This window comes from Equus caballus, chromosome 8 (genome assembly GCF_041296265.1).
Source record: "Equus caballus isolate H_3958 breed thoroughbred chromosome 8, TB-T2T, whole genome shotgun sequence".
Classification (NCBI taxonomy): Eukaryota; Metazoa; Chordata; class Mammalia; order Perissodactyla; family Equidae; genus Equus; species Equus caballus.
Window position 1 is genome coordinate 13,362,157 of NC_091691.1, and position 20,994 is coordinate 13,383,150.

General features: G+C 51.4%; 1 protein-coding gene across 1 annotated transcript in view; it reads right to left on the reverse strand.

Moving 5' to 3' along the window:
• Positions 1-20,994, reverse strand: part of FAM222A (family with sequence similarity 222 member A) — a 54,871-nt gene that overhangs the window by 17,380 nt on the left and 16,497 nt on the right. Inside the window, exon 2 of the mRNA XM_023646963.2 lies at positions 7,643-7,770. Coding sequence (XP_023502731.1) covers positions 7,643-7,724 — 82 coding nt within the window. The 5' untranslated portion in view covers positions 7,725-7,770. The remainder of the gene's footprint in view (positions 1-7,642; positions 7,771-20,994) is intronic.

A 20,994-nucleotide genomic window follows, 5' to 3' on the forward strand; every position in this document is an offset into this window, starting at 1 on the left:
AGTTTCGGCCTTGGAGTAGGAAGGAACGACCAGCCCAGGTCCTTGGGCCAAGCCGCTGCCTCCAGCCAGCTGGTCAGCAACAATCAAAGGTTAAAATGCACAGACCCTCTGAGCCAACAAGTCCATCCTGGAAGAATTTTTTTGCAGATACAAACATGTATAAAGATGTTCGTTACAGCACTGTTCAGAATCGCAAGAGACTAGAAACAATGTAAACGTCCATCAACACGGGGGTAAATATATTACCATTCTTTGTCCATGAGATAGAGTACAAGGCAGCTGTTAGAAAGAAGGAGGGCATTCTTTCAGTCTGATGGGGAATAATCTCCAAGATATATTGGTAAGAAAAAAAAGGAAAAAAGGCAAGGAGCTTAGAAGAGTGTAGGGGTGCAAATGGTTATGTACAGGGTATTTACTGCCTCTCACACACGCGCCTATTTTTCAGGAGAGGATTTAAGAAACTGCTAACGCTGGTTTCCTCTGGGAAGGAGAGTTATTTTTCACTGTAAGTTCTTATGCTTTCTGAATTGTGTGTCATGGACAATCCATTCAGTGAAGTACTTAATTTTGTAAAAGAGAATGAGATGTTCTCCCTGGAGGTCACATAAAGGAGTGAAGGGGACTGTGCAAGGAGAACATCTTTCCTTGAAACCAAAGGCCTTTCCAAATTATCTGTCACTGTTCTATTTTTGATAATGCAAATATTTCTCTAAACCCCCATCTCTGAAAGAAAATCATCAGAGGACCTTCAGTTTTGAGGATGTTGATATAACATCTTAGGGCCCCCTTCTCTTTCCGGAAATACTCTGAAAGCAACATGGAATAAAAACACAAATTCCATTTTTGGCAAAACTAGGAGACAGCTAAACCCCTAAAACAAAACAACAACAAACAACAACAACAACAAAAACCCCAGGTATATAGGCTGCCCAAAGCAGCAGAGATCAAGTAGGGGTGAGGAAGGGAGGAAGCAGAGAGAGGGTGCCACAGCTGTAGATTGGAGAAAGAGCCAGCAGTGTACACTTCCCAGATGGGAGGGACACACCCTGAGGTACAAAATCTAAACCCCTTCTTTGCAGCAGTGAAACCAAGCCTGCAGCAGCTGGTGACAGAGGTTCCCTAGATCCACCTGGCTCCAAAGAGCAAAGGAGGTGGGGCTAAATAAGAAATCCTGCAGACACGCCATATTTGTAGGAACCTGTCTATCTCTGAGGCAATGGGAGGGAAATAGTTGGGCTGGGAAAAACTCACCTCCTCCACAGGCAAGCAATCAAAACTGACCCCACATAGGACCCAATCCAAATGTGTAAGAAAAATAAAGGGAAGGCAAAACGTAAGCAAAGTAACGGTTGGCAAAAAACACTTCCCGTCAGAATAATGTGGCCACAGAAGAGATGAAGACTATGGCCAACTATTTCCTTGGTGAAGGAAAAAACATAGTAAGTAAGTGTTTGTATAAAGCAAAAACACAAAGCAGATATACAAGAGTAGGGGGGGAAACCTCATCATAAAACTAAAAGAGGAAATGGAATGAGAACAAGGCAAAAAAAGGAAGGTGCAGAAAACACAGGAAGAAAACTGAGCAAAATGAAAAGAAAGTAAGGAGTTAGAAAGGCTCGATCAGAAGAGGGAACAGAGGGAAGACAGGTGAAAGACAGCCAGTCTGTGCCTAACTGGAGTCCCCAAAAGAAGGAAAACTGAAACGATAGAAGCCTTGAATCTACCTGTCGAGAGGCCACGGTGCCGTGTTCCAGGAAAAATAGACGTGAACAGTCAACCCCAAGACACCTGCTAGTGAAGTAATGAGATGAAAGATATGGAAAGATCAAAATGAAATATAAATGAGGGAAAATCAGGCTTCAACTTCTCCATGGCAACATTCAACGTTGGAAGAGAATAGAACAAAGTCTGTAAAAACCTTCAAGGGAACGAAGTGACCCAGGGATTATTTTTCACTCATTCAAGTAGAAAGGTGACAGACAGACCATTCTGTACATGCGGGAACTCCAGGAGTGTTGTTCACAGGAGGCCTTAAGCTGCAGACTAGAGGGCCAACTTCAGATGACGGGAAGGTAAGACAAAAGAACTGGTGGTGAGCACTGACCCTATTTATCCAGGAGACGAGATGGAAACCACTGTGGGACTGTGGTGATGGAACCAGATGCTGACATTACAAGCCCTGGGAATAGAGTCATGGTGTCTCTAACAGCAGAAGGGAGCGGGAGAGAAGAGAGAGGGACAGTGGTGTAGGTACATGATGTCCTCACCTTCAGTAGCTGGGATCAAAAGCTATCATCTAAAGCTGATGCCAGGTAATAGAGGTTTAAAAGTACCAAATGAACTCCAAGAAGGTGTTGTAGAGAGAAAAAGGAAGTGCGCTGATTTCATCATTTTGTTCAGCTTATGGAAAGTTATAGATACTGTTCTAAAGAAATAGAATACTAGGGTATTATTTAAAGTTATACCACTAGAACAAAACACCAGGCTTCCTCATGATTGCAGAGAACACAGATCACAGAGAGAAACACTTTCCAAAGCAATTAAAACAAAGCACAAAATGATTGAACTAAGACCAGACCTCTGTCATATCAATAAATGTAAATGGACGAAACTCTCCTATTAAAATTTTTTTTTAAAGGCATTCAGTTCGGATCACAAAGCTTAAGCCAACTCTGTAGTCATGATGAGTCATGTCTAAAGAGAGTAATTCAGAAAGGTTGAAATAAAAGGGTTGGCAAAAGTTTCAAGAAAAATGTGAATTAAAAAAGCAGAGATTACCATCTTAACAGATAAAATTGAATCTGCCCCAAAAGTATTAAATATGGCAAAGGAGGATGCAATTCACTATGAAAATTTAAGGTATGATCTATGTGTTAAATAACATGGCATCACCATTTATAAGGCCAAAGCTATAGGTGCTACAAGAAGAAATGGACTGGAACACATCAGCAGGAGGCATCGAATTCATTTCTCTCTCCATGACAGGTAAGCAAGGTACAGAAGACCTAACTAACATAATCAGTGGGGCAGGTATAATTGATCTACACCAAACTCTGAATCCTGAAAACAGAGCCACATCTTTTCAAATCCCCATTAAAAAGTCACAAAACTCACCAAAATGATCATAGATTATATCACAAAGAAAATCTCACTAAAGTCCAAAAAAGTAGAAATCATAGACATCGTTCTCTGAATATAATGCAATAAAACTAGAAATAACAAAACACTAAAGCTCCTACTATCTGTGTGGATAGGCGGAACTCAAATGAGCCTTAGGTCAAAGAAAAAAATCAAAGGCAAAATCATAAAATATCTAGAAAATAATGACGATGAAAAATAATACATATTAGAAGCTATAGGATACAGCTAAAGCAGTGTTCAGAGAATTCACCACCTTAATTTTGCTTTTTTCTCTTTTTATCAGTATAAAGATTTAAGCCTCTGACTCAAGGAATTAAAAAAAAAGTAAACAAGAGGAAGATTTTAATAAAGATTAAAGCATAAATGAATGAATTAGAAATCAGACAAGGGTAACTGCTAATAAATCCTAAAGATAGATCTTTGGGAAAGGGGATAGACTCATTAGCTAAATAACCTAATCAAGAAAAATGGGGGAAGGGGAACACGAAATATACAATATAAGGAATAAAGGTGAAATACTCACTTAAAAGAATTTAAATTATTTTGTGCAACTTCATGCAAATAAATTTGAAAACCTAGGTAAAATGGACACTTTTCTAGAGAAACATAATTTGCCAAACTCATTCAAGAAGCAGAACAATGAAAACATCAATTATTACAGAAGAAAAGCTAAGAGCTACCCCCCCCCCCCAAATAAATGCCCTAGCCCAGCCTGTGTCATGGAGGATCAACTAATCTTCAAAGAACAGATAATCCATTTCTACTTGCACTGTTACAAAGCATGGAGAAAAAAGGAAACCCTCCATTGTCTTTATGATGCAAGTGTAACACCGATCGCAAAACCCAACAAAAATTCTTCCAAAGAAAGAAAACTAAAGACTAATCTCACCAATGAAATTGAGGCAAAACTCCTAAATAAAATAGCAAATCCAATCCTGCAGTATATTAGAATGAAATATTCATCATGACCAAGTGGGATTCAACCAGGAATGCAAGGATGGTTCAACATTAAGAAATTTATATCATTATTCATATTAAGAGGTCAAAGGAAAAAACCATATGGTCACAGACACTAAAAAGTCATTTGGTAAAGTTCAACTTCCATTCTTGATATTTAAAGTCATTAATAAAACCAGAATAGATGGGCACTTATTTAACAGTTTGATTTCTGTTTAATTTCAGTTTAATTTTAAAATATCTGCCCTCTAAACCAGCATTTTGTGCCGTGGAGAAATCCTAGAAGCTTCACATTAAAGTCAGGGACAAAAGCAAGAATGTCTATTATCACCACTATTATTTTTCATTGTTTCAGGGATAGTAGCCAACACTATTAAATAAGACAAAGAAATTAAAGTTTAAAACTTCCAAAGTAGGAAGTAAAATTATTTGCAAATGATATGATAATATAATTGGAAAACCTAAGAGACTAAATTGAAAAACCATTACAAACAATAAAAGATTTCAGTAAGGTGGCAGGAGTTAATAGCCTTTATATAAACAACCTGCATTTATGGAAGAAAAGACTAGCCAGAAAAGGTTAACTATCCAGAAGTAAACTTTAAAAAGGTGCCAGATCTAAATGAAGCAAATATTAACACCTTCCAGAGGTAGACAAAAGAAAGTCTGAACAAAGAGAAAGTTTACATATCAGGTGCTCAGAGGGAAAGACATCATCATAAAAAAAGTCATTTCTTCCTAAATTTTAAGTTTCATGCAATCTCAGTAAAAACAGAAACAGCATTTTTGTTCTTACCCAGATAAGTTGATTCTATAGTTCAGACAGAAAAACAGAACAGCCAAGGAAATTCTGCGTGGGAGAATGATGAATAACAAGGAACAAGGACCATCAAAGATTAAGATGTGTTATACACATGCTACAACACGGAGGGACCTTGAAAACATGATGCTAAGTGAAAGAAGCCAGTCACAAAGGCCATGTACTGAAGGATTCCCTTCTTATGAAAGTCCAGAATACAGGAATCCATAGGGAAGGAAGCGGGGGAGTGGTGGTTATCAGAGCGACTGCTAATGGGTAAGGGGTCTCTTCTTGAGGTAATAAAAATGCTCTAAAATTGTGGTGATGGTTGCAAAATTCTGTAAATATACTAAAAACCATGGAATTGTATACTTGAAATGGGTGGACTGTGCAGGATGTGAATTATATCTCAATAAAGCTGCTAAAAACTTTTTAAATGTATTATAACTCTACAATTAAAACAGTATTGCAAGGGCCAGCCCAGTGGCACAGCGGTTAAGTTTGCATGTTCTGCTTCTCAGCAGCCCAGGGTTCTCCGGTTCAGATCCCAAGAGCAGACATGGCACCGCTTGGCACACCATGCTGTGGTAGGCATCCCACATATAAAGTAGAGGAAGATGGGCACCGATGTTAGCTCAGGGCTAATCTTCCTCAAGGAAAAAAAAAACCAAACAGTATTGCACTGATACTTGAATACACTTGGATCATACCCCACATTTCATACCAGATAAATCACAGAACAATCAGAGAGCATATATTTTAAAAACTAAACCATAAAAGAACTAGAAGAAACCTTAGGGGAGCTTTTTCATTTGTTTGTTTGTTTTTTAAATAATCTCGGTATGACGAAGGGCATTCTAAGTATGATATAAAATCCAAAGGCCATCAAAGGAAATACTGACAAATTTCACAAAGAAAATTACTCCGTGGCAGAATCAAAGGCAAAAGACAAATTGGGGAAAACATCTGGAATTCATAAGACAGACAGAGGTCTACTTCCATCATATACAAAGAGCTCCTACAAATCAATGAGGACAAGAACAACCCAACTGGAAAAACAGACCAAGGAGATGACTAGATAAGTCAGTCAGACCACATCTATCAAAATTACCAATGAACATAGTTTTGACCTAGTATTTCCATTTCTAGAAATTTATCTTATAGTTTTAGTCACACCTTTGGGACACATACACAGTTGTTTCTTGCTGCATTGCTTGTAATGCCCGGGCCAGGTATGGTTCTGCTTAGAGCTGGTCAAATAAATTATGGATCATCCCTGCTACGGAAAACTATATGGCAAAAGAATGAGGACGCTCTTTAGATGCTGACATCTAGGATGTATGACTAAGTGAAAAGTGAGGTGCAGGACAGTGTGTGCACACATATTTGCTGGGATGTGCATAAAACACCTGGAAGGTCACACAGGAAGCTGACAACATGGCTGCCTCTGATAGGAGACCAGGCTGGGCAACTTGTCCCGTGGGGAGAGGGAGAGGGAGTCTCTTGTCTGTATGTCCCTCTATTCCTTCTGAATACTGGATCACATGAATGTATTACCAGGTCTAAAGCTAAATACGTATGGAAAAAGGAGAAAAGCAACAGTTAAGCAGAATGATAAATGGCAAGTGATCCTGTGCTATAGGACAGAGGCGATAGGGAGGGGTGGGGACTGTGGTGAACTGGAGATGGATATCTCCTTTAAAGACGCAATAGTTCTAACCAACAGCTGCAGTATGAGGACACGTGCCTATGCTACCAGATCCTCTGATTTTTTTTCAAGAGACACTAGAAATCCAGAGTTTTATACAAATCTCCGTGTTTTTAAATGTTTCCAAGTACTTCAGTTTTTTGTTTTTTTTTTTTGAGGAAGATTAGCCCTGAGCTAACATCTACCGCCAATCCTCCTCTTTTTGCTGAGGAAGACTGGTCCTGAGCTAACATCTGTGCCCATCTTCCTCTACTTTATATGTGTGATGCCTACCACAGCATGGCTTTTGCCATGCGGTGCTGCACATTTCCTCACCCGGGATCCAAACCGGTGAACCCCGGGCCACCGAAGTGGAACGTGTGCACTTAACTGCTGCACCACTGGGCCGGCCTCACTTCAGATTTTTTTAACACCCCATGGTAACTAAAAATAATCAGAGGATTTGGGATCCCTGTATTAGATGGTCAAAGAGGACAGATGCTTGGAGGTCACCAAGTCCACCTCCCTAATTTGACACATTGAAAAAGCAAGGTCCAGAGAGGGAAAGGACATGCCTGAGATCACACAGCACATCAGGACCGGAGCTGGGATCCCACTGAGGACCATTTGCTTCCGTGTTACCCTGCTCTCTGCTAACGCGGGAAAATGGTGGTGAGCGAGACAGATATGGCGCATAGTGGGGACCATGATGCTGGGAGTGGCCAGAGAAGGCTGCTGGGAAGAAGCCCAGGCCCAGTGGGAGTCGGCCAGACAAAGGGAGTGGGTGCCAGAGTCGGGGAGAGATGCCAGGGAGGCAGCACAGCACAGGCAATGGCCTAGAAGGACATGGAGAGTTCAAGACAGGGTCGTGGTGGGTGGACATGCTGGAGGATGGATGGCATTTGCTGCCTGGGAACTGCCCTGCAAAGGCCCGAGGTGGGAAAAGCGTGGTGTGTCCAGGAACAGAGAAAAGGCCCCGTGGATGCAGAGTGGACAGAGTGGGGGCGGGGCCTGGGGAAGTGCGGAAGGTGTCACGCAGGGCGAGGGTGCCCACTCACACTTGCGCAGCTCCAGGCTCTTGCTCGGGCAGACCAGGTGTTGGCCCGGCGGGTTCTGGGTCCGCTGCAGACAGGCCAGCATGGCTGAGCTGGGGGTCCGCGGTGGGGCACGCTCTGCGGCAGGGTCCCTGCGAGGGAAATGAGGTGCTGGTCACACGGGGCTGTTCCAGGCCCGCCTCCTGCTTCCCAGCTGCCAGTCGCCGCCAGCAGCTTCCCTCCCCACTACCCCGCCAAACACCGGGGACATTCAGAGCCCACACCCTTCTCCCCTACTTGACAGAGAGGAGGTTAAGGCCCAGAGACATCAAGAGGCTCATCCGTGGCCTCACCGGAAAGAAAAGAATCGGGGTCTCTCGAGTGGTGGCCTTCCCCTATGACAGGGCCAGAACTGTGCAGTCAGATGTGCCCCGGCCCTGCTCAGTGTGCGGGTCACCTCCTTCTGGGAGCTTCCCTGACGTCCCCAGCCTGCTCAGATCCTCACCCGCCTGTGTTCCCTCAGCAGGCTGTCCTTCCAGTGGCGGTGGCCTCCAGCTCTCCCATAACCCTCTGTGAATAGCTCTGCAACCCCCCTTCCGCTTCAAGCTCATCCAGGGCAAAGACCTCATCTGGTCACCTCTGGAAACGACGCAGAGGCTGCCTGGAACTGCCAGGAGGGAAATGGGTGTTCCAGTTTATTTTAGTGCTGGTCTGACCCTGGCCTGGGGCATTGTCACAGCACCCTTGGAGGAGAGATGTCCAGGATGGCACCCTGGGAGAATGACGGCTGCTCTGCCTCTGACCCATGCTGAGCCTGATCCTGGCATCTCAGACTGAGCCCTGAGTCCAAGCCCCAAGGGCCACCGGGCTCCCTGAACGAGCTCCCTACCCCAAACAGAAAGGGCAGGGCCACCCAGGGCAGCCCTGCCCTCCCAGGCTGGGCAGAGTTCTCCCACAGTGGCAGCTCAGGTGTGGCTCCTGACAGGTCCTTATTTGCTCACTCAGTCAGAGCCCAGGGTTTATGTGGCCATGTGCATTTTCATCTTCACAAAACCCGCTTTCCCAGGACGCAGAGCCCCTGTGGGCCGGATGACACAGGCCCGCCCTGGAGGCCCCTGGGGAGAGGGAGCCATTCCCTGCCAGACCCCTCCCTTCCTCTTCCCGGTAAGGAGAGGGCGGCCCAGGTGGGAGTTCAACTCTGGACACCCTCGATGTCCACCCAGCCCGGGCGCGCCATCCCCACCCCCTCCTGATCCCACCCCACCCCCAGTCCGGGGCCTGAGCAGCCAGGCGGGGCCAACTCCATCCTCCTGCTGGTTTAGAGACAGAAGGAGCAGACAGAGGAGGGGGCTGTGTTTAAGGGGAAGAAAGGGAAGTTATTTAATACTAAACAGGTGTCTGGAGCCCTAAATTCTGCCGCTTCCCTCTAATAATGAAGTATTCATGAGGAAAAGCCTTTTTTCACTACTTTCTTAAGATACTAATTTCACAACAAGCTCCTTGTTACGGCGCAATTATTCCAATCTTGTCTTTCCCGAGCCGGCTGCAGCCTCCGTCTGTCCTGGCCTCTCGGTAAATGAGAGACAATCGCGTAACCACCTTTCATTATGCCCTATTTTACTCTCAGCAAAGGTACCCTGAAAGAAATGATTTACTCTGAAAGGGACTTTTATTCAGTTTCAAAACCAATTTTCTCCTATTACCGTCTCAAAAGAATAAGAGAGTAGGGGCTGGGTGGGGGGGCGGGCCCTACCCCTCCCCCCCCAATCGCCAGCCTTAACCAGCCATGCAATAAAAGCTGCAGTATCCACTTCCTGGCATTGATTTCTGGTAATTTTAAAATATGCCATTACAATCAGGCAGAAATTATACAGTTTAAAAAGGGAATGAAGTGGGTCTTATTGCAGAGATGGAAGCCCGTGACTGCGGAACAAGGCGCTGTTCCCCGGGGACAGGGACGCGAGCAGGCGGCCAGAGCAGGGCTTGCTGGCACTCTTTAGGACATACCCGCACACCTGGGCACGCTCTGCCCCGCTCGGACACCTGGTCCACACACGCGCGTGCACGCTCACCCCGTACGTCTTACTGCAGGTGGGCACACCGCAGTCACAACTTTGTCCACACCGTGTGACACACCCTTCCATGCCCTCTGGACCCCTCTCGGCCACACGAAGGCAGTGCACGGGCACGCACAGTCGTGTGCACACCTGCAGGTCAGAGGGCTGCAGCCACCCCGGCAGCCGGGCCTCTCCCCCAGCCAGCCCAGGGCAGCGTCCACCTCCCACGGTTCTGACGCAGGGGTTGGGGGGAGAGGGGTGAGCTGGGGAAGGCCAGCCAGCTGCAGGGCCCAAGCCTCTCCCTCCACATGGGGAAACCCAAGCCATATGGAAGCAGCACCCTGCTCAGGGCCACCCAGCAGGCAGGGGCGGGGTGAGCCTGCCCCTCACCACTGGGCGACACTGCTGCCCACAAGCCGGGACAGCACTGGCCCAGGAAGGAGGCAGGCCAGCGAAGTCATTCACCGAGGAGACCTGGGCTGGAAGCCTGGAACCTCCCTAGGCCCAGTGCCCGCCACGTGACCCCAGAGGAACTACTGGCCCTCTCTGGCCTTGTAAAAGCAGCTCCATGTTCAGGCTGGACTCAGGCCTTGGGAGGTCCTCCCCACCTGTGGTCTTTCACCTGTGCCGGGGCCCAGAAGCCCAGGCTCTCTCCAGGCCCCCATGACCCCCATGACCCCCAGGGCCCCCATGACATCCTAGCATGCTTTGCAGCTGAGGAGGGCAGGCTGGGAGCTGCAGAGGTTATTGGGTGAGGGGTGGGCTGCCTATTCTGGGGCCTCCCTGGACCCCGTCTACTGCCCGCCCAGCCAGGCTCCGGTTTTCAGAGTGCTTTGACGGCGGACACACAGGCAGTTCTGGGAGCCAAGAGAGGTCCCCTGCCCCAGCTCCGGAGGCCACAGAGGACTCCCTGGAGGAGAGAGTGTCCCTGTGAAGGCCTCAACTCAGCTTTTCTGGTGAAGCTGGCTGGATGGTTTCATCCCTCGTTTCTGGAGGACCAGCAGGCAGGGTCCTGCAGCCTGACAGACTATCTTCACTGGAGACGAGGGATCTCTCTCTCTGCACCCCTAATCCCTCCAACTCACTGCCTATCCTCCCAGGAACCCTGTGCCCTGCCGCTGGGACAGGTGGGAGTCCGGGGTGGGGTCAGGGCAGGAGCCAGCCCAGCATGAGTATGAATGGACCACCACCTCCGGTTTCTGAGTCATCCCGTTATCCACAAACACGACCAAGTGAGATCCTCTCCTTGGCCTAAAAACTCTCCGGCCTCAGAACAGAGCCCAGCACTCTTTGCCTGGCCCTCACGGCCCCTTTGACCTGCCCCTCTCATCTCCCCTGGCCCTCCCTCCAGCCTGGCTGCCTCACACCTCCAAACCTTTACCTGTGCTGGGCCCTGAGCCATTTTAACTCCCACTCTGGCTCAGCTGTCCCCTCCTCCGGGCATCCCGTCACAGCCCTCATCACACAGACTTGTAATTGCCAATTTTCATGTCTGTCTCTCTCCAGTGGACTGTGAGTTTCTCAGGGGCAAAGACCATGTCTTATTTGTCTTTCTCTCCCCAGTGCCTGGCAAAGAGTAATCGTTTAATAAATAGGTGTTGAATGAATGGCTGAATTGGTTATTGTTAGATGAAGTGACTGAGGCCCAGAGAAGCCAAGCGTCCTGCCCAAGGTCACACAGCAAGCTAGAGACAGCACTGAAGCAGGTGCCTAAAACAGTCATGATCTTCCCATGACCCCACCCTGCCTCGTCTCTGCTTGGCATCATCCCGTCTGTAGAAAGCCAGCCCCTCATTATTTCCCTGGCCAGGGACCGTCCTGAGAGCCCTGCTCATTCTGAAACTCTATCTGCAAATCAGGCTGTTTATAAGCCCAAGGTCTTTTGTGACTTTAATAATAAAAAAAAGGGGGGCGGAGGGGGAAATGTCGCAAGCCTCAATGATTAGAATGCTTTGGCACCGTCCCTGACATGGGGGCTGATAAGACGCGTTATCTCGGAGGCACCCCTAGGAAAGGTCCCTTCACAGATACCGCCCCCAGCTGTCGATATGCCCTTTCATAGCTGAGGATTTAGATAAAGGAAATGTGACAGGGGAGGGGAAAAAAGGGAAGGAACTTTTCAAGTCCGAGGAAGAATTGAGTCTGTGCTGCTCGTCTTGGCAGAACAATGCGTGGGAGCAGGATGTCTAAAGGCTGTCTTTATTTTTATTAAAAGAATGGGGAATTGGGGCCTTTGGCCCTGCCTGCCTTTTGTCATCTCTCCCTGCCTATCTGGCTGTAGGGGGCATTGGGGAGCCCCCCCTAGGCCAGTGGGAGGGGGGAGCTCAGAAATAGCAATGCACACCTCAGCGCTAATAATAGCATGTGCATTTACTGATTGCTCCCTCTGTGCCACACCCCACGTGCGCCCTGTCCATTATGCCCACTGCAGCCTCCTAGCAGCCTCTGCGGTGGTAGGTTCTGCTTTTAGCCCCATTTCACAGGTTGGGAAATGGCCACAGAGAGGGGAAGTAATCTGCACAAGGTCACACAGCTTTTAGGTGGCAGAGCCCGAGAGTGTCAACCCCAGCCAGGGCCCCCACCCCTGGCTCCATCGTGGCAGGGGCCATCAGCCCCCAGCTACCCATCGGCCGGGCAGGAAGGAACAGAAGTGAGGGCCTGCTTCTCTCCAGTGCCCAAGTCTACTTTGATTCTATTCTGGGAGGGGCTGGGATCACAGAGAGGGAGAGGAGAGGAGGGGAAGGAGGAGGAGGGGCTCCCAGGAGGCCACTTATTCATCCCATAAACATTCACAGAGGACAACGCATGAAGCCTGTGTGGGGCAGAACAGTCCTGAGATGAATAACGCCCGGGCCCTGGCTCTTCCAGGGACCTGCTTTGAGAGGGCAGTCATCCACCCCCCCATTCATTCATTCACTCACTCAGGCCTTCATTCAGGCAGGCAGGCAGCAAACACTGCCTGAGCATCCTTTGGGGGCCAGCCCCGGACCACGTGCTGGAGTCCGGAAACCAGTAAGAACGTCCTGCCCAAAGGGAGCATCTGAGACCGTCTGCCCACTCCCAAATCCAGCCCCTTAAAAAGGGACTTTCCCAGCTTCTCCCTCCAGGCTCCAATATCTCCCTGAAGCGGCAGGTGGGCGGAACTTTCCTGCGAGTATCCTGTAGGTCAGCAGCCTGCCCCCTGTCAGGGCAGAATGTGAGGACATACCTGGGCTCCACAGCAGGGCGACGCTGTGACCCCGTGAAGGCCATGAGCTGTGCCACTTCCAGCCCCTGTCCTTCCCTCCCCGCTGGAGCAGCAGCTCTGGCCTCTGCGGCTCCAGTCAAGGCCGAAGACTGGCTCTGGTTTGGACGGGAAGGTCACGCCGGGCCCTTCCTGGCATCCAATGGGACTAGGAGTTCAGAGGGGAGGGCTGGTCCTGGTGGCCTCAGGGTGGCACCTTCCAGGCAGGGCCAAGCACCAGGTTCTGAGTGGCTGAGTGACCTTGAGAAAGTCACAGCCCCTCTCTGAGTCTCAGTTTCCCTCTGTGAATCCATGGGGAGTGGCCCACCGATCGCAGGAGGGCCTTCCCGCTTGGGCATGAGGGGATGTTTTGATTTGGTCTCCTCCACCCTGTCCTGGCCATAGAGCCTGCCCCCCAAATGCAGGGAAGAATTTGAAGTGGTGGCGGGAGGCTCAGGGCCTGGGGTAGGGAATGAGCACTGGACTGGGAACCTGGGAGAGCTGGGGTCAGATCCCAGCTGTGTGGCCCTGAGTGGACCACTTCTCTGTATGGTCCCCACCACCTTGAGCTGGGCCACCAGGAAGCCTCAGAAAGCTCAGTCCCCACTAAACAGCGAGGGGCAGGATTTGCCTGCCCTTGGCAGGACAGAAGGGTGCAGGACAGAAGGGTGGAAGGATCCTTGCCCAGGAGTGCCACGGGGAATCTGGGTGCACAGCCATCCCCCACAGCAGAAGGATACACTATCTCTCTCTATGCCACTCCTGTCTTTATCCCTGTCCCTTACTCCGTTCACCCCCCTGTCCTGGTGTCTCCTTTCTCCTTTCCTGCTGTCTCCTTTCTCACTCTCTTCCTGACCCCACTCTCCCCTACCCACCCCCCACGCTCTCTTCAAGGCAGCCAGAATAGAAGCCCACCCCCAACCCCCTCCAGCTGCTCCCTCCCCCATCCCTGTTCTGAGCCCGAGGCCTTCCAGGGGACCCTGTTAATAATTAAATGTTAATCTAAAAAGCAATTTGAGCTGCGGCTAGGCAGATCTGGTTAGAGATTACATTAGCATGGAGGAGGCGAGGGTAATTTTCTTTAACCCCTCTCCTGATCTCTCAAGCCTGGGAATCTTCCAGTCACACTGGCACTGCTGATTAAACTGGCACAGGGCTTGGCTGTGGATAAGGGGCCTGTGAAAAGTGATTATTTCCCACAGCATTTGGGCCTCAGCACCAGAAGGGGATTTTCACTTTCTTTTTTTAAGGGCGGGGGAGGCACTGCCCCCTCCAACAGGAGGCCTCATCTACTGCCAGGATTAGCGCTGCAGCCCTCTCCACTTGGAGGCCAGAGGTCTCTCTGAAATGCAGATCTGGCCACAGAGCATACCTGACTGCCTCTGTTCCCAGGACAGAGAGGCACCCCTCCATTCAGTCCTCGCACGCTGTTCCTAGCACCTTCCCTGGGCCCAACCCTGGGTGGGGCACCAGAGACAGATGCTGGTAGTTCTGGGCTGCAGGGGAGACCAAAAAGTGAACCGACAATCACGAATTATGGCTGGCAGGAGGCAGGGTCCCGAGACGGGCATCCCTCAGGACGTGCCTCTCACCACCACACGGAGGGCCTTTACCAGTGCAATCCCTTCTGCTTGTATGCCCTTCCCACATCTCTCCCCCTTGAAATTCTACTCGGCTTTCAACTGAAGCCCAGGTTCCTCAAGGGCTCCTCAGAGACATACAAGGTGCTTCATAAATGTTTGATGACTAATTGGATGAATGGAGATCCCCGTGTGGCTCTCCGTGACCTCTCCTTCCATGGTTCACCATGCTATGACCAGTGCCTGTGCATAGTAGGCCCTCAGGAAGCTGTCTCCTGAAGGAAGGATGGGCAAGAGGCTGGCCCAGGGAGTCGGGGCAAGGCGGGGCTCAGGGAGCGTCCAACTGGGATACAGGGCTGCCGACTGGGGGTGGGCGGCCGTCCCGGGGCCCTTCAGCACCACGGCCAGCTCCCAGCACAGGCGCCCTGGAGAAAGGGGCGGGGCCGAGCCCCAACGTAGTGACGTCAGTCGCCATGGGAACCAACCTTGACGTTACCGCCCTGGACAAATTAAGCACCTACTGTGTGACAGGTCCTGCGCTAGATGCTGAGGCAGTGACAGACCCTGAGGGGGGTGGGCGTGTCAGAAGGGCAATTACAAGGCAGGGTGACAAGTGCTAGCCTAGCCTGGAGGTATCAAGACGAAAGGGCAGCCCTGCTGCCTTTTAAGGAGGGTGACAGTATTATATCCTGGGCTTTGGAGCCAGATGCCTTAGCTTTGTCCCTTAACTCTGTGGCCTCGGGCAAATCCCACCATCTCTCTGAGCCTCAGTTTCCTCGACTGAAAAAGGGCTTAATTCCTTACTACAAATTAGTACAAATAAAGCAGTAGGGCCATAGTGGTAACTCCTAAGGGGTAGGCGTTATTACTAGCGTTTACGATGATTATCAACAGGTGGGTAGGAAATAGCCAAGCAAAGGCAGCAGGGGCAGGGGGCGCCCAGCAGAGGACCGCACAGGCAAGCGTGTGGAGAGAACTGGAAAGAAACTGGTGAGCGTGGAGAACTTGAAGCAGCTCCAAGTTGCTGGAAAGGAACCCTCTTGGTGAGTAATCGAGAGCGCCCCATCTGTGCGAGGCCAGGCAGGGTCACCAGGACATAGGGGACAGGGGAGGGACCCCCAACCTCAAGGCGGGAAGATCCACTTCCTGTGGACCAGTGATGGTTCGGGGCAGGGAGAGGCTAAGAAAAGGTGCTGGGTGGATGGCTGGCTCATATGAAGGCTGGAAAGAGCCCCCTTCAGTGATGGGGTGAGGGGGCATCGTTACCACTGGCAGCAGACCGGGCCGGCCCTCTCTCAGAGCCAAGACCCGCCAGCGGCAGTACTTAGGGGCTGAGACGTGGCATCCAGCACATGGTCGCTTCTACATGAAGCAGCCCTTGCCCAGACCTCCTCAGGGGCCCTCTCCCTCCTCCAGAAGCTTCTCAGCCCTTGAGCTTCCACGACACAGCTGGGGGTGGGCTGGCCTTGCCTCCCAGACCATGCCCCACTGGCATTTGCCTACTTGTTGCCAGCCCTGCGCCTCTGCCCGCTCACCCACCGTGCTGACGAATACTCCCTCGGTTCTCTCGGGGCCCAGTTGTTGCAGACCAATGGAGGGGTTTGCTGGGTGGAGGTGATAAACTGTGCAGTGAAATGACCCCGAGGCAGATGACCAAAGAGGAGAGGAGAGCGGTGAGCCCTGGGCCATGCAAGGAGCAGCCAACTGGAGAAAAAGGCCCCAGGGCATCCCTCTGTTGGTTTAGCGAGGATCTATGAAGCATCTGCTCTGTGCCTGACCTTGGAGTAGAAAGAGACTGGAGATGGGTCTGCGAGGCCCCAGGCTCGGCCGCTTCACTGCTGTGCACCCCTGGGCAAGCCACGCACTCTCTGGACCCAGCCTCCTTGTACAGGGCTGTTGAGAGGGTTATAGTTAGGCGGGGGGGTGGGGGGGGGGGTGGGGTGTTCTCATTCTCATGCAAATGAGTGTCCGGAAGCCCTAGCTGGGGGAGCAAAGCCCTCAAATCTCAGACCCCTTACCCTGCTCCCACCTTCTGAAGCACTCTTGCCTGAGAGCCAGATCTCAAGGTGGGAAGTTTGGGGCGGGGCCCGACTGTACCAGTCATTGGAAAGCTTCCATCTCCTAGTTCCAGCCTTGGCTGTTTAATGACAAGTGTCATCAACACCTTCCAGCAATTGTGGGGGCGGGGGGGGGGGGGTGAAGCCAGGAATCAATACCAAAGACATCAGTGCGATGATGCTGTAATGGGGGCTGGGAGGGCTCAGTAGAAAGGCCTCAACCTAGTATTTTTGGAGGAGGTCAGAGAACCTTCCTGCCGGAGCAAAGAGCAAAAGGACAGTGGGCGTTATCAGAGGACTCTGGGATAACCGGTCTGGAGGAGGGAACACTGCGTCAAACGTAAGACCCAGTGTGGAGCTAGGAGGGGCTGGGTGCTCCCAGCCATCCTCTCGCCTCCACTCCCCGCCCCCTCTCTCCAGTTCCTGCACCCACATTTCAGGGTTAACTCAGCAGCAGAGCAGGAGAAAATCTAATAATCAGAGCAATAATAGGAGCTAGTTTTTATTTTTAGTGTTCCCTTTGGGCTTAGCACTTTACAGACATCACCTCATTTAACCCACCCCACGCTCAGGAGAAAGAGACGATTACTATGGTCCGTGCACCCATGAGAAAACCGAGGCTGAGGGGGAAGGGGCTGTCCAGGGCCACAGGCCGGCTGGTGGAGGGGAGCCCAGCGGAAGAGGGGGACCTGGGCCAGTGAGCTTGAGGATTGGATCCCAGGGGGAGAGGAGGAAGGGAAGAAGACTGAGCCCCAGGCAGGAACAGCCAGGAGAGCTTAGGAGGCAGAAGCTGGGCGGGTAGGGTGCAGGGGAAGAAGGGGGGGGGGGGGTAAAGTGGCTGGTAAAGGCTGGTCTTGACTTGCAGCCTGAAGCCAAGGCTAACAGGTGCTTCTGGGGGTCAGGCTGGCGCAGAAATGAGCGGAGGCTTCTAGGCAGGGGGAGGGAAACAGGTCTGGACACTGAGGGCCAACAAGAGCACTAACATATATATATCTATTAACCCTGGAGAGCTAAACCCCACTCGTGCGTGGGCCAGGCCTCCCGGTCGCCCTTTGCTGTGAGCTGGGCTGGGGCTGCAGAGGCTCTGAGCCCTCTTCTGGTGGAGGAGCTCCCCCCACCTCCGCGTGTCATCTGGCCACAGGGCACTATGACTTTAGAGCTGGCGTACTGGGGCCAGACCACCTGGGTTCAAACCCCAGCTCTGCCACAGTCCGGCTGTGTGACCGTGTCTGTCTCTGGGGAGCTTGATTTTTCTTCTTGGTGCTTTTCTGTCTTTCTAATTTTTCTACAATGAACGTGCATCACTTCCGGGGTTTTTTTAAAATAACTTTTCAAAAGGGATTTCAACCGCTGACCACGTGGAGACGAGGAGCTGGGCGCACTGTAAGTTCACTGACGTGACAGGGAGCGGCTGCTCAGGGAGGAGGCGGTGGCGGTGGTGGCCGGGAAGGTGGAGATGGGCGGGGAGAGGCAAAGGAGAAGGAGCCAAGGGAGGCAGGGAGCCCTCTGGGGAGCCAGATCTGGCCCGCCAACCCTGCAGCAGGTCCTGGCAGAAACTCTGCTACAACACACCCTGCTCCTACCACATGCCCTGTCACCTCCTGGCCTCCATAAGGGCCCTGCACCCCATTCTCCACCTCACTGGGCCAGGCGGAGCTTTTCCATGTGGAACTCACTTCCTTCCCCACTCAAACCCCTCCATGGGCTTCCATGGCATTTCTAACAACATCCTCTGAGGCCCTATGTCAACCCCTTCCCCACACTGTCCCCCTCCCCTTGCTCACCCTGATCCTCTAACAGACCAACCTTGGTCTCACCTCAGGGCCTTTGCACTTACAGTTTTGTCTCTACCTAATCTCTACACCAATGCTCTCCAGTAGAAATATAACATAATTATAAGTTTTCTGGTACCCACATGGGAGACTACATTTAATAATATATTTTATTTAATCCAATACATCCAAAATAGTATCATTTCAATATGTAATAAATATTCAAAAATTACTAATGAGATATTTTATGTTGGTTTTTTTTAATACTAAGTCTTTGAAATCTGGGGTGATTTTACACTTACAGGATATCTCAGTTCAGATTGGGTGGCATTCTCCATGCCAGCTCCATTTCCTTATTCATGCCTCAAATCAAACATCACCCCCTCCAAGAGGCCCTCTTTGATCACCCTAAGTCAGCAATCCTCTGCCCAGCCACTGTCCCATCACTGTTGTAGTTCCTTCGCTGTCGTTACCACTCTGAAATTATCTTATTGACAAATGGTTTAGCATCTGTCTCCTCTACTTAGTACAGACTGCTGTGTTGGCACACTGGGGCACAGAGTAGGTGCTTAGGGTGGGCAGGTGGTAGAGGATGAGGACGGGGCTGGCAGCCCAGGCCCCTTGTCCACCTACCTCATTCCAAACTCTACTCTCAGTGACAAGAGGCAGAGGCCAATGTGTGTGTGTGTGTATGCACGTGTGTGGGGGACATGCACACACACACACACAAAGCCCCCCCCACCCCCACTTCTGAAAAGCAGGCCCAGAAGATGGGCCTCCTTTCAAAATCAGCCCGGCGCAGAAAAACGGCTGTGACAGCACAAAGCCGAGATTGAATCAGCGACGGCCCGATTGCCTGGTGACGGTTACAAATGATCTGATGTGAAAAAGACGGGATCAGATGTGTGCAGAACAACGGCTGCTCCGAGCCCCCACATGCCAGACAATGGGCTGCTGGGCGGGCGGGTGGGCAGGTGGCTCCCAGCAGCCGAGGCCGGAACGTGCCGAGCGGCGCGGGCCCGGGACAGGCTCAGCATGCAGCGGGCCCTTCCTGGGGGCCAGGCCCCGGGCTTGGCCATGTCCACGCTCAGCTCACGCACAGGAGCACTGCTTGACAAGGACGGTCATTCATGCAAAGTGAAATCAGACACCCGACTCCTGGGAAGATCGTCCTCATCACGGGACCAAGTGCTTAGGTCTGGGCAGTTGGATGATGACTGAATTTTTCTTCATCAGACTTGTCAGTTCCAAATACTAAAAGATGAATATTGTTTTTGTAATGAGGAGGGAAAAGAACCTTCTCCCTACTTCTTGCACCCACCAGCCCCTCGCTTCTGCTCTCTGAGCCTCAGAAGGGTGAGCAGGAGGGAGCCATGCCCCCTGCCACTCATAGCTCCATGACAGCCACTGGAACCGGCTCCTCCCCTACTCCCAGGGCGGGGGGGGGGGGGGGGGGGGGGGGGGGGGGTGCACAGCGGCCTGAACCTCTGAGTGTGCGACTCCCAGGCTCTCACCCACCTAGTACTGGATGTCATCTTACTGTAACCCTCTCAACAGCCCTGTGCAAGGAGGCTGGGTCCAGAGTGCGTGGCTTGCCCAGGGGTGCACAGCAGTGCGGCGGCCCGAGCCTGGGGCCTCGCAGACCCATCTCCAGTCTCTTTCTACTCCAAGGTCAGGCACAGAGCAGATGCTTCATAGATCCTCGCTAAACCAACAGAGGGATGCCCTGGGGCCTTTTTCTCCAGTTGGCTGCTCCTTGCATGGCCCAGGGCTCACCGCTCTCCTCTCCTCTTTGGTCATCTGCCTCGGGGTCATTTCACTGCACAGTTTATCACCTCCACCCAGCAAACCCCTCCATTGGTCTGCAACAACTGGGCCCCGAGAGAACCGAGGGAGTATTCGTCAGCACGGTGGGTGAGCGGGCAGAGGCGCAGGGCTGGCAACAAGTAGGCAAATGCCAGTGGGGCATGGTCTGGGAGGCAAGGCCAGCCCACCCCCAGCTGTGTCGTGGAAGCTCAAGGGCTGAGAAGCTTCTGGAGGAGGGAGAGGGCCCCTGAGGAGGTCTGGGCAAGGGCTGCTTCATGTAGTAGCGACCACGTGCTGGATGCCACGTCTCAGCCTCGGGCTCATCCTAAGAGGGGCGGGCATATCCATGGCTTCGGTGCTCCGGAGGGGAGCAGAGGCTCAGGAAGGACAAAGGTTTGTCCAGGACCAGCTAGTGGGGTCTGGACGTGAGCCTGGTCTGCTGGACTCTCAAGCCCGAGGCAGGGCCATGCCAAGGGAGGGCTAGGATTCCAAACGGGCACCCGAGGTTCCACTGGCCACCTCCCCCAGCTGCCACCCTGGCCCTGAGCGGTCCGCGTGAATATAGGACAAGAGGCTGATGCCAAAGGGCCATCCTGAGGCCAGTGAAGTTAGCTCTCTACCACCGCCGCCCCGCGCCCCCCCAGGATGGCACTCTACTGGTCCTCACTCTCCAGACCCGAGAGGCACTGCCTCCTTCGGCCCCTGATCGGCGATACCCAGGAAGCCCCCAGCAGCTACAGCACAAACACAGGACAGCTGTGTTTGAATCCAGGCCCTGCCACATACCAGCAGGACTCTCCTGAGTAAGTCACTGAGTCCCTTGAGGCCTCAGTTTCTCCATCTAAAAAATGGGGCTAACACATGTAAAAGAATGAAAATTG